This window comes from Parus major, chromosome 9, assembly GCF_001522545.3.
Source record: "Parus major isolate Abel chromosome 9, Parus_major1.1, whole genome shotgun sequence".
NCBI lineage: Eukaryota > Metazoa > Chordata > Aves > Passeriformes > Paridae > Parus > Parus major.
Genome location: NC_031778.1, coordinates 23,479,333 through 23,492,981, shown reverse-complemented (window position 1 = coordinate 23,492,981; position 13,649 = coordinate 23,479,333). Strand labels below are relative to the sequence as shown.

General features: G+C 52.4%; 1 protein-coding gene across 1 annotated transcript; it reads right to left on the bottom strand.

Moving 5' to 3' along the window:
- On the bottom strand, positions 1-11,284 carry CARD8 (caspase recruitment domain family member 8). The gene is made up of 16 exons (XM_015638311.3): positions 11,193-11,284; positions 9,182-9,213; positions 8,742-8,795; positions 8,171-8,221; positions 7,505-7,534; positions 6,553-6,600; positions 6,418-6,461; positions 6,243-6,292; positions 5,475-5,695; positions 5,145-5,395; positions 4,073-4,207; positions 3,696-3,834; positions 2,937-2,990; positions 2,760-2,843; positions 1,944-2,213; positions 1-967 (listed from the first exon to the last, which is right to left on the bottom strand). The coding sequence occupies exons 1-16, from the start codon at positions 11,219-11,221 to the stop codon at positions 948-950; spliced, it is 1,512 nt and encodes a 503-aa protein (XP_015493797.2). The 5' UTR covers positions 11,222-11,284; the 3' UTR covers positions 1-947.
- Positions 11,285-13,649: the final 2,365 nt, after the last annotated feature.

Below are 13,649 nucleotides of genomic sequence, written 5' to 3'. Positions count from 1 at the left end.
TGGATTTTTTTTCCTGTTTAATCCTTATTTTTTAAAGTTATGGTTTTTTTTCCCAAACATACACAGAGGAAAATGATCCCAAATATCCCACGGCCTTAAAAACAAGACAATCCTGGATCTGGTCACTCCTCTCTTCTGCAAATTCCAGTTTTCCCAATTTTTCTTTCCAATGCTGCAGCACAGGGATTTCGGCTCCTCCTGAAATTTTAAGCACCTAAATTCTATCCAAGTTCAAATAAATCAAGTAAAAAACAAAAATAAAAAAAAGTATAAAAAGTTTCTCGTAGGAAAAAGAATTATACAAGGTAAAAAATGGGAGACAAACTATACAGAAAAAGCAATTCCATGGGGAAATTCCGAGCTGCCTGGAGTTCATAGCAGTGTTCCCAACTTTGGGAATTCCTGGAAGCAGAACCACAGCTTAACAAGGACTGCATGTACAGGAGCTATACAATAATTCCATATATACAGTGATTATGCAAAGGAATTTGGTGCAAATTTAGGATTATTCTTCCCTGATCCATGAGAAATCCATCTCAAGATTCTGGCAGTTCAGTGGTTTTTTTTTTCTTTTTTTTGGAAGGGGATAAAAGTTTCCAGGGGAATTTTTCTCCCTGTTTTTCCCTGATGGAAATAAAATTATTTTCCAGGTGATGAGAAAAATCAAAGTGGTTCCTTCCAGTGTTTGTGATTTTCCAGAGAGGTTTTTCCTGTGGGTGAAGCCCAGGAATTCCAGGATCCACCTCTCCTGAGTCTTGGAAGTGGCTTCTGTCCACAGAGAATTCCATTCCTGTTTCTCTGGAGGATCCTGCCCGAATTTCCCTCTGGAGTGGTGATGCCACGAGCATTCCTGAATCCCAGCAGGATCCCAGGGGAGGGGAATGGTTGGGTTGGGAAGCTCCCACCTCCTCTTCCTCCTCCTCCTCTTCCTCCTCCTTCCAGCTGGCTCAGCTCTGAGCCAAGAAACCTGAGGGAAGGGAAAACCACACCTGGATTATGGAATCTCTGCAAGTTCCTGCGAGACTCAAACCGAGAGAATTTGAATTTAAAAGTATTTAAGTTGGAAAATCAATGTATTAAACCCCCTGCTCCCTGAGGCAGCACGGGGCTGTGGCACAGGCTGGGAGGGACAGCTCTCCACCTTTTCCATCCAGGTTGTTTCCAGGGAGAATTAACCATGGAATTAGGTTGGAAAAGGCCTCTCAGACCATTCCCCAAGCGCTGTCCCCTCGTCCCCAGGTGCCACCTCCCCACATCTGATGAATCCCTCAGGGTGCTGACTGTGCCAGGCCTTTCCAGGAAGGAATTTCCCCCATATCCAATCCAAACCTCCCCTGGCACAACCTGAGGCCATTTCCTTTTCTCCTAAATTAAGGAATTAAGAAAGAACAAAGTTTTGCTGTTGCAAACAAAGGGGAAAAAAAAATCCATTTGATTTTTGAGGACAATTCCCCCTGTCTGAGTTCATAAAATTAAGGAATGGTCTGGGTTGGAAAGGACCCTCAAGGTCATTTAATTCCAACCCCTACCACGGGCAGGGATAATTTCCAGCTCCTTGAATAAATTGGATTTGCAGAAATCACAAGAACTCCACAGAAAGGAGGAGCAGCTCCCTCAGGAAATGCATCCCCACATGGGGATGGAACCACCAAGCCAGGAAGGTGCTAATTAACCATTAATTAACCATTCCTGAAATAAAGACCCAAAAGCTCCTCTGAGGAATCCAAAGAACTGGTTTGGACACCCAGGGCAGAAATATTCCTCATTTTGTGTCAGTCAGAGGGGAGGATAAAAACACCACAAACTAGAAAGTCAGTGCTGAAGGTGGAAAGGAGCCAATTTGTGACCTCCACCATAAACCAGACCGGGGATTTGGGGAATTCCCTGCTGGAACTGCCCCAATCCAGCGGGAGCAGGATGGGCTCAGCAGCAGGAGCCGATACCTTGCAGCGCCTGCAGGATCTCGTAGGTGGCTGTTTCCCCGAGGCTCCTCTGCAAAGCCTCTGCAGTGCCATTGCCCTGTTCCCTGTCTCTCCACTTCCTCAGCACCTGGAATTTCTGCATGATCACCTCCTCCTCCATGGCCCGGATGTCCTCGATGTCCTTCATCTCCATCTGGAGACACTCGATGGCCATTTCCCTCCAGCGCCGGTCCAGGAGCTTGGCGATCTCCAGCAGCTGTTTGTCTGTTAAGCTTTTTGCTCCCATTCCATCTGAAAAGCATTGGATTTTCCCCCCAAATCCATCCTGAGCCTCCCCAGGCCCAGCCTGAGGCCGTTCCCTCTCCTCCTGTCCCTGTTCCCTGGGATAAGATCCCAAATTCCCCCTGGCTGTCCCCTCCTGTCAGGGACTTGTGCAGAGCCAGAAATTCCCCCTGATCCCCCTTTTCTCCAGGCTGAGCCCCTTTCCCAGCTCCCTCAGCTGCTCCAGCCCCTTTCCCAGCCCCATTCCCTTCCCTGGCCACGCTCCAGCCCCTCCACATCCTCATGAGGAGCCCAGAACTGCCCCAGGGCTGGAGGAGCCCCAGCAAGGCCAGCACAGGGGACAATCCCTGCCCCGGACCTGGGGACCTCCTTGGCCACCCCTGCCTCATGTCCAGCCATCACTCCCAGCTCCTTTTCCACCAGACACCTTTCCCAGCTGCTCTTCCCCAAGCCTGGAGCATTCCACAGGGAAAAAATCTTGGGAAAAGGGAGCTTGGTTTCACTCTCAGGACACAAAACCAGCCCCAAGCAGGATCTTCCCCAGGCAGGCCCCACCTGCAGCGCTGCCGCTTTTCTGCTTTTTGCTGTGCAGCCCCTCTTCCTCCAGGATGTTGAGGGTTGGCTTCCTCTTCCTCACACCTGGGGAGGGATCAGAGGTGCTGTCACTGCTGTCCCCTCTCCCCAGAGCAGAGGGGGCACGAGGAGCCCCAGGGGATCTGCAGGGTCACTCACTGGCTGTGCTCCTCTTCTGCTCGTTCTTGTTCTGGTCATAATGGATCCAATCCCCTGGGAGAGGTCAGAGGAGGGAAATGTGGAATTGCCAGAGTCCAGCTCCAAGAATTCCCAGAGCTGTTGGGTGGATTCCAGCCCCTCAGGTTTGATGGAATGAGATTTTTTTCCCCTTTTACCCAATGTGCTGCAGCAGGCCCAAACAGGCACGGGAGATTGCAAGTTACAATGCAGTAATATGCAATTTGATATTATATTATACAATTCCATGGTTCATATATGGAATAATATGTTATAACATGGAATAATATGCAAGAGGGTTGAACTAAATTGTCTTTAAGCTCCAAATGAAACCATTCCATGATCCCAGGGATGGAGCAGCTCTGCTGGGAGGAAAGGCTGGCACAGCTGGGATTGTTCACCTGGCCAGGAGAAGCTTTGGGATGAGCTCAGGGTGGCCTTGCAGGGCCTGGAGGAGCTGCAGGAAACATGGAGAGAGACAATTCCCAAGGGATGCAGGGACAGGACACAGGGAATGGCTTCAAACTTCCAGAGGGCAGAGCTGGATGGGATCTTGGGAAGGAATTCCTGGCTGGGAGGGTGGGAAGGGGCTGGGATGGAATTCCCAGAGGATCCCTGGAAGCGTCCAGCAAGGGCAGGGTTTGGAGCACCTGGGACAGTGGGAGGTGTCCCTGGGGGTGGAACTGGATGATCTTTAAGGTCCCCCCATCCCAGAGCATCCCCTGACTCCCAAGGACTCACTCTCTCGGAGTCTGGCTTTCCAGATGGTCTCATCCGAGTCCTCCTCCACCAGGGACAAGGTGAAGTCATCAGGCTTCTCCAAATACACCTCAAAGTAACTCTTCAGTTTCATGAGTGATCCATCCACAAATTTCATCTCCTACACAACAGAAATATAAAATAAATATAAATATTTACCTAAAATAAACAAAAGAGAAGACAATTGGCTGATGGGAGAGATCCAAACCAAACTCAATTTCCCCAGAGTTTTGCTGTTGACTTCAGCATCAGGATTTCATCCCAAAATTTCAGGGCTCTAAGAAGCAAATGGTTCCTTTTTGTGCCATATTTCCAGGGAAGCTGCAGTGCAGCAGGTGAGGGCTGTGTCAGGGACTCACCACAGGAGTTATTTCAGCTTCTGGCTCACAGATCAATCTGTATTTCTTTCCTTCCTGCAGTAATTTTTGGCATACAGCCGGCTTTTCAATTCGAATAAATTTCCTTTTCGAGTGTTTTACAGTATTTTCGATATCCTAAAATTGAAAAACACCATTTCAAGCTTCATATTTCAATGTTCCTGAATTCAGTAAAGGAATTAACATTTAAACACCTGTGTTCAGCATCACTGAACCCCCCCAGCTGTTCTGCCACAGGGGTGAAATGGAATAAGAATTTTAAACCCAAATAAAAGGAAGGTTTTTGCCCCTGTCCTCACTGTAATGGGGTAAATTAAAGTCCTGCTCCTGCCAGAGCTCCTGAATGATGCCACAAACCAAATTTCCTAATTTTAGCCCACTGCAGGGCAGTGCAAGGAGCTTTCCAAGGCTGGAATTTTATCCAGGGTTAGTTCCATGGCCTCTGTCAGACAGGCTCTGCTCTCCTCAGGAGTTATTTCTGACCCCCTTGGCAGCAGTGAAGTTGGTGGTGTGTGGATGAATTCATTGTCAGCTGCTTTCCCAAATCCCCAAATTTTCACTGGACACTCCACCAGTGCCCTGGGCAGCCTGTTCCAACGCTTGACCACCCTTTTTCCAAAGGAATTTTCCCCAGTATCCATTCTAAAGTTCCTCTGGCACAACTTGAGGCTGCTTCCTCTCTTTACGTGGTAGAAGTGACTTGGATAAAGAATGAGAAAGGAAAAGCTTAGAGAGAGACAATTCACAAGGGATGGAGTGACAGAAACAAGGAGGAATGGCTTCAGATTCAAAAGACTGTAGGTTTAGATGGGATTTTGGGACAGGATTTTTCCCTGGGAGGGTGGAGAGGCCCTGGAATAGAATTCCAAGAGAAGCTGGGGCTGCCCCTGGATCCCTGGCAGTGCCCAAAGCTGGACAGGCCTTGGAGCAGCCTGGGACAATGGAAGGAGTTCCTGCCATGGCAGGGGGTGGGATGGGATGAAATTTGAGCTCCCTTCCCACCCAAACCACGCCAGGATCCCTCAGCCCACCCTCCCCGTGGCCGGCTCCGTACCTTGATGACCGAGTGGTTGTTGGTGGCCAGGTAGACCCAGAAGGACAGGGAGGGGTGCTCGTCCACGGCTTTGTAGAGGATGACAACGCCGTGGTAGTGCAGGGGCTCCTGGCTGTGGATCAGGGGTCCCACGGGGGACAAGGAGCTCACCACCCACTTGACGTGCGACGCCGAGAACTCGGCCGAGGGCTCGATGGCCGCGCCGCCGCCCTTGACGTGCAGCACCTTGAAGGCCACGGCAGCGCCGTCACCTGCGGGGACAGCCCTGGGCTCAGCGCTCCCACAGGGTCCCCGGGGCTCCCTGCCAAGCCCCAGCCCCGCAGGACTCACCCCCCAGGCACAGGCAGTGCGGGAACTGGATGGAGCCCAGCGCGGCGGGCGCCGAGCAGCGCACGTCGAACAGGGGCCCGCCCACGATCCAGGGCTTCTCCACCAGCCGGGCGAATTTGCTCCAGGACAACAGGGAATACGTGATCCTGGCAGCACCCGTCACCTCAAACACGAGCCCAGTGATGCTGCACTGGTAGGAGCCCTCAGCATCCAGCTGCACCCTGCAAGAGACGGCCCAAACCCCCGGGAATGGCCGGGAGAACGCAGCGGATCCCTCCCGCTTTATCTCCACGGCGCACTCCTGGAGCCGCCACCCGGCTGCTCAAAACCACTGAGGGCCCACCCAGCCCGGGCAAAACCAGCTGGAAATGGAGGTTTGATATCAAAGTTCCCACCCTCGGTGTCAGAACCAACATTTCCCGTGGGGAAGGTCAGCGAGGGCACAGGGAGGGAGAACGGCGCCGCATCCGAGGGAAAACGCGGCGCTCGCGGGGAGGATGAAGCAGGACAAGATGCCTCATGTGCATCCAGGCTGAAATAAGCACATAAAAATGGGCCTTGCAGCATCCTGAAAAACCCTCCCAAATGTTGGATCTGGAGGCAGCACAGGCTCCAAACTGTGATTTTTAAGGATTTGGGTGCGCCTTCCATTATAAATCCAAATGCATTTGTGCAGCAAATGAGCTGTTTGCCCACTTCAAGCAAAGACTGAATCACCTTGATGAGCACAATGTAAACTCAAAGCCGTTACATTAAAAAAATTCATACATAAATTGTCCTCCAGCAAGTCTCCTGGGGGTCACCTGCTCCTTCTGGTCCTGGAAATAGATTTTTAAAACAGAAAAATTATCTTTAAAAAGGTGAGGAGACAGTAGAATTGCAGTTTGCAAATGATCTCATGCAAAATAAGTGGGTGGTGTTTTTTTTCCCCTCACAAACCTACATTTTCATTCCTGCAGTGCTCACAGTGTGGCAAGCAGCTCTCTCCTAGTGGGAAAAGAAGAAGATGAGCTCAGGAAAAGTCAAGTAATTAAAGAGGCAGGAACAAAAGAAATGCCTTCAGGAGATCTGTTCCTACCTGAGTCATTGCAGTAAGGTGGGGATTCCTTCTCCTCCCGCCCTTCATCTAGGAAAAAGGAGTTTGGAGTAAATATCTCAATGTCCAGAGGGTTTCTGCTCCCACATTGACCCAGGACAACTCCACAATTTCATTTCCTTAAATTCATCAAATCCTAAGGAGAATTCCTGACAGTTCTTGCAGGCTTTGCACGGCCTGGGGCTGAAGCTGAACATCAGGATACAAATTTGCCAAAAGCTCCAGAACTGCCCAAACTCCTGGGAATTTTCACTGGGGTTAAAAAAAAATTTCTCCTGGGTAAAGGAGAAACTGTGCCAAGGACAAAGTTCAGCCCTGGGCATGGAAACTGGGAACAGCTTTCCCAAGGAGCAGCCACCACATGGTCTGCAGTGTGTTTGTCCCAAAAATGGTTTAAAAGTGCCTGGATTCTCCTGGCTGAATCCAACAGGACAGAATTCCAGCAGAGCTGACACTTCAAGCCAAGGCTGTGTCCCGAGGGGGGGATTTGGGAGCAGGGGAGTGGCAGAGCTGCCAGGATCAGCTGCTTCCCATCCCACCTCCCTCCCAGGAAAAAGGGATCCTGGAGGCTGTCCCAGAGCTATCCTGGAACTCCAACCCCTTCCTGGGGGATGCTGGAACTCCAATGTCCCCTCTGGAGCAGCAGCTGCAGCAGACAGCCTGGCAAACACCAGCCAGCACTATCCCAGTCCCCGAGCTGCAGCAGGAGTGCAGCAGCACCAGGAACACTCCCTGCACCTGCAAGCTCGTGGCCTCTACCCCTCATTCCCTAGGGATGCTCCCCAGCAGCTCCTTTTCCCAAAAGAGATGGAGCTGATGGCTGGGTCAGCTGGGAATCCTTCCTGGCACCCCACACCAGCCCTCAGGAATGGCTTATCCCAGCTGGCTTCCTCCTGCTGAGCAAGGGATAACAGGGACATAAAGCCACACTCACCCAGCCTTCCTCCATCCCACTCCTCTGCATCTGCACAGAAAAATAACATTGCAATTGTTTAATTATCAGTGTTACATAAAACCAGAATGAACAGCTGCCAGCAGAGCCATGGAAGCGCAAACCCACCAACAGCAAACACTTCCTTTAATTCTTTTCCTGTCCATCCTGTTTGGCCAGCTCTGCTGCCAACTTTTGAGGAAATTTATGGCCTCTTGGTGTCTGGACAATTCTGTGGTGTAAAAAAACCCGTGGGTATTGTGTCTGGGTGTTGAGTGTGTGAGGTGAAGGCAGCATGAACTGCTGCCCTTTGATCCCTGACAGGAAATCACTGGCTCCCAAAACATTTATTGGGAAAGCAATCAGAGTTAGAATTCCCTAATAACTGTGAGGCTTTTCCCAGGAGCAGCAGCTGGTTTGAGCTGAACATCAGTTTTTAAAAAGCAAACAGATAAATAAATCACAATGTTCTGCTCACCTGACTCTTCTTCTGAGGTGCAGCCCTTTGAGCATTGATAGGAAGTCACTGGCCCCCCAAAATTTTATTGGGAAAGCAATCAGGGTTAGAATTCCCTAATAACTGTGAGATTATACCCAGCAGCTGGTTTAAACTGAACATCAGCTCTAAAAAAGGGATTACAGGTAAATAAATCACAATGTTCTGCTCACCTGACTCCTCTTCTGAGCTGCTGCTGGAGCTGCTTTCGGAACTGGCTTCTCCTTAAAAACAGGCACAGGTGGAATGTGAGTCCAGGGATCCATCCAGAGGTTTGGATCCATCAGGCCAGGCAGCAGGTTAGGTGATAGAACAGAAAAAAATGAAATACTGAGGCAGAGAAAAACACCAGAGCATCAAATCCCAGCACCAGGGGAGATTCTGGGGTCACCCAGGCCCTTCCAAAGGGTGTTCAGAATATTTAATTCTCATGTTTAATATTTAATTCTCATGTTTAATATTTAATTCTCATGTTTTCTACAAGCTGGGATCATTTTGGAGCTTCTCCCACGGCACATGCCCGTTAAATTCTGGTTCTCCATGGCAGGTGGGAGCAGCCTTGGTGGGAGCTGTGTGTCCCACCAGGTGTGGATGCACCAAATTCAATTTCATTATTCTTCCAAATGTCATTTGAAGAGAAACCAGCACTGGAAAGCCAGGGATGTGCTCTGGGGAAAATTTGGGATGCAGGAGCAGCCACACCATCCCAGGAGTGAGGAAATCCCTCAGCCATGGTGTGCTCACCCTGTGGGTGCTCCTCGGCTGATCCCGATCCCTCCACGCCGTTGGGTGCCACCTCTGCAAGAGAAAAGCAGGGAATCAAAGTTTGGGAAGGATTTGACTCTCCCTTTGCCAATTTTGTACTCAGAGAAAGGGAGTAAATAACAACAGAACAGGGATTTTAAAAATCAGCATAAACCCCAAAATAATCCACAAACAAAGGGTTTACACTGAGGTTTTTAATGCCGGTTCTAGAATTCCCATTTCCATTGCCAAGGATGGGAATTTCCCCAAATCCCTGCACCTTTTCCACTGTTTTTTAAAGCCAGGTATAAAATGCCCATTCCTGTTCCCAAGGATGGGCATTTCCCCAAATCCCTGCACCTTTTCCACTGGTTTTTAAAGCCAGGTATAAAATTCCCATTCCCATTCCCAAAGATAGGAATTTTCCCAGATCCCTGTACCTTTTTCATCCGAGGAGAGGGACTCAGCCCCGCTGGAAGACAAAAGCAGACACACATGAAAACTCTGCCAGTCCTTTCCCACACTTCCACAGGGGCAGCATTCCCAGCTCCCACCCGCTGGCATCGCTCCCAGCCTTGGGGATCTGGGAGCTGACTTGGGATGGGGGTTGGGATGAAATGTTCATCTCCTGCAGCATCACCCCTGTCCTGGCTCTGTCCTGGTCCTTTTGGGGACACCTGGCTCTGCTGGACACAATTCCCACTGGAACAGGCTCCTGGTTCCAGCCCCTTCTGCCAAGCACCAGGATCCTGTGCCAAGTGCCGTTGGATTTGGGAGCAATCCAACCAATCTCCAGGCAGGCAGGAAACTCAGATAAACTCTGAGCTCCAGCAGACACATTTGTGGCAAACCCACACCAACCTCCAGCCTCCATCCACTCCTGGAAAGGGGAAACCTGCTGTGTTTATAATTCCCAGATAAAAATCCTGCTGGGAAGCCTTTTCCAGGAGCTCCACGACATCTGTCAGGCAGATCCAGCAGAGCAAAGCTGCCCTGAGGATGGGAGAGGCGCTGGGTGCAGCCACCATAAACCAGCAGGTGACATCCAGCTCTCCTGCTGGAAGGGCAGCCAGGGAAAAAGAATCCAGCCCTTTTTGGTTTTGGAGGTGGTGAAGGTCAGTGCAATCCCAGAGATGCTGGGGCTGCTGAAGCCGGGGTGAGGGGCTGATTTTGGCTGTCCTGGCTGCTCCTGGGATGAGTGGGGCCAGAGCTGGGGCACTCAGCCACAAAACTGAAATACAAATAAATAGATGGGAATGGCAGAGGCAGGAAAAGCAGTGAGGATTCCTGAGGAACTCAGGGAGGCGATGCCAGCTGGGGCATCCTGGCAAAGCACAGCAGAGGGGCTGCAAAAATTCCAGGGTCAAGAGCAGGAAGAAGTGGGGAAAGCTTCTCCCCCCACAAGAAATTACACAACAGTTTGCTCTTCCAACCTCTATCCTCTAAAATAAATAAATATAAATAAATAATTGTTTATCTGGAAGATTTGCATGAAAGCTGGATGCTCTCCAGGGCCAGCACACCAGCCAAGAGATGTTTGTGCAAGTTTTCACCACGTGCTGCCTTGGCTGAACTGGGATTGCTTCCCTCGAACCCCTCCAGCTGCATTTCCCTCCTCCCGCGCTGGCAAAGACCGCAGAAACGGGGGGTGGGGAGGAGGAGAAAAAAAAAACTAAACAAAAACCCGGCCAAACAGCCGAGCATTGTGCAGTTAATAACTGTAACCATTAATTGCGGCGGGGAGGAGCCGGGCTTGGGGAAAGGGGCTCCCCGAGCTCGGTTAAAGCAGGGAGAGATAAACAAACACGAGACTTGTTCGGGGTTAGGGCAGCAGCGGGGGATCGGGGAGGCGGAGGAGAGCCCGGGGAAGGCGGAGGGAGCCCGAAGAGAGCCCGGGGAAGGCGGAGGGAGCCCGGAGGGAGCCCGGGGAAGGCGGAGGGAGCCCGGAGGGTGGCGCGGAGAGGCAGCGATGCTTTGTCTGCAGGAGCGGGGGATGCGCGGCGGCGCTCGGAGCCCTCGCTGCAGGTGCACGGCCGAGCTCGGGCACCCGAACTGAGCGGGATGGGGGGGCTTGGGGACGGGAAGGAGGCTCCGGGCTCGGTGCCCAGGAAGGGGGATCAGGGAGGGGATGGAGGAGCGGGAGGATGCCGGGGATGCAGGTGGGGTGGGGGATGGGAGGATGCGAGGGGCGGGGCTGGGGGCGCAGGGGGACAGCGGGACGGGCCGGGGGACAGCGGGACGGGCTCGGGGACAGCGGGACGGGCTCGGGGACAGCGGGACGGGCTCGGGGACAGCGGGAGGGCTCGGGGGGTGCGGGGGGACAGCGGGAGGCGACAACAGCGGGAGGCGATAACAGCGGGGAGGGTGGCGGGGGACACCGCGCAGCCCCGGGGAGGGGGCGGGGAGGCTGCGGGGGGACAAGGGGACCGCGGGGACCCCATCCCCGTTCACCTGTCGGGCTCCTGGGCCGGGCCGGACATCGCGGCGGCTCCGCTCGGCGACAAACGCGCGGAACAGCGGCGGCCTTCGCGCGTGGGGGGCGGGGCCAGGGAGACACGCCCCGGACACGCCCCCGGACACCCCTGGACACCCCTGGACACCCCCAAACACTCCCGGACACGCCTGGATGCCCCCAGACACTCCCAGACACCCTTGGACATCCCCAAACACTCTTGGACTCCCTCCGCACACTCCCCGGACACCCCCGGACACCCCCTGGACACCTCCAGGATACCCCTGGACACCCCCGGACACCCCCTGGACACCTCCAGGATACCCCCGGACACCCCTGGTCATCCCCAGACACCCCGGGACACCCCGGGACACCCCGGACATTCCCCGGACACCCCCTGAACACCCCCCGGACACCTCCAGGACACCCCCTGGACACCCCCGGACACCCCGGGACACCCCCTGGACACCCCCGGACATTCCGGGACACCCCCGGACACCCCGGGACACCCCCGGACACCCCCGGACACCCCCGGAGCTCCTGCTCGCCCCCCTCGTCCTCACCCCCTCGGAACTCGGGTGTCCATCCCACCCTCCCTCGGTGTGGGTACGGATACAGCCGGTATCATTCATAAAAACCGAGATAATATTCATATCGTGGGTGTTAGCTATTAGGATATTTGTATTCTACACACAAAATAGATGGTTCTAAAATCCCAGAACGGTTTGGGTGGGAAAGGACCTTAAAGCTCATCTCCTTCCAGAGACAATTTCCATGGAACAAGGGATTCAACCTGGCCTTGGACACGTCAGGATCTGCCTCCTGCTGGCAGAGCTGTTTAGGGGGAAAAAAAAATAAATCTAAAAAACCAGCCCAAACCTGTCTCACATTCAGGTATTTTTATTTATTTATTTTAGGAAAAAAAAAAAAAAAAAAAAAAGAGAATAAAAGCCTCTTAATCAGAAGTATTTTGATGTTCCTGGAGCATGTCAGCAATGGGATAAATCCCACCTGTCCCCACCCCTCCAGCATCCCTGCAATCCCCGGCTGAGGGGAATTCCAGAGCTCCAAACAAGGAAACCTCCCAGCCCTTCCCGACTCCTCCAGGCTGGAAACATCCAAAGTCACCGGGGTCTGTGCCCAGAGAAGCCCTTGGAAAGAGTTCAGATGTGTCCTTCAGGGGTATTTCTCTTATTCCAAGAGCTGATCCAGCCCCACTCCTCAGCTCAGGCTCCCTGGGGTGCAGGTGTGCTCTGGGGTGACCCTTTTTGTGTTTGCCCAGGAGCAGAAATGAAAATAATCTCCATAAACAAATGTAAGTGCTTGAGCAAACACGGGCTCAGAATGCTGCTCCAGGCACCTTCCAAGAGCTCAGCTCCCTGCTCCTGGGAATATTCTGGATTGGGAGCGACCTCAGTTCTGCACCTTGACCCAAATTCCAGCTCTTTGGAGCCCCAGGACACGGAACAGTTGTGGAAAATCCATATTCCCAGGAAACTCCAAGCACAGAGCTCACAGGAATGGGCTGCCACGGCTGGGCTGCAAAGGGGAGGTGGAAAACTGATGGAAACCCCACAAAATGAACCAAATTCTAATGGGAAAAGCTGGAAAAGTGACTTTGGGCAGGGATGGAAGTGCCAGGGAAGGAAATCCCCTGTAAACAACCAGGCACCAGCAAATCCAGCCTGGAACAAACTGAAGGAAGTGGGGAAAGTTCATGGCACAAAGACAGTTGAGTGTAAATAATCAGCCACAATGGAGAGTAAATGAGGAAAGGGAAGCAAAGACACGAGCAGGGGAAGGTGGGGGTGATGCAGAGGAGCTGAACCAGCATTTTCCAGCTTTTCCAGAGGTGCCCAGGCCCGAGGATGATTCAATAAAAATCCCAGAGCTGAGGATCCACAGGGACAGCCCCAGCCCTGCGTCTGCTGCTCGTGGCAGCTCAGCCCAAACCTCTCCAAACCCCAGTTTTCCTCCGAGATTTGATTTTTTTTTTGATTCACCCCCAGCAAAAATGGACCCAGTTTACACCAACAACCCTTCCCAGTTTAACTGGAGTCTCGTGGTGCTGAGGGATTCAGTTTCTCAGGACATAAATCAGCTTTTGTTTTTGTTTTTGAGGACAGGGACAGATTTAAGGCACAGCTTTGCTGACACTTTATAAACTGGGATTTGCTGTGGCAAAGGAAACTGGAGCTGCTGCTGCAGCCTGGGCCAGGTCCTTGCAGCAGCTCCCAGGGGAATTCCTGCTGCTCCCCTGGGATCTGCCAGCCCTGGGCCCCTGGCCAAGCTGAGCTGAGGTGCCTCAGGGTGCCAGACATTTGTCACCTAAAAATCGGGCTCTGATAAAAACCCAGAGTGCCTTCAGCCTCCCACAACCCTTCTGGTCTTGCAGGTCTATCCCCTGAGCCTCACATTCATCCCAGTTTTAAAAATGGGGATAAAACATTGAAATC

Coding starts and splice junctions, on each gene's coding strand:
- CARD8 (XM_015638311.3), bottom strand. CDS start 11,221: ATGTCCGGCCCGGCCCAGGAGCCCGACAG. Junction 2,214..2,759: donor GAAAAGCGGCAGCGCTGCAG/GTGGGGCCTGCC, acceptor AATGCTTTTCAG/ATGGAATGGGAGCAAAAAGC. Junction 968..1,943: donor GATCCTGCAGGCGCTGCAAG/GTATCGGCTCCT, acceptor CCCTTCCCTCAG/GTTTCTTGGCTCAGAGCTGA.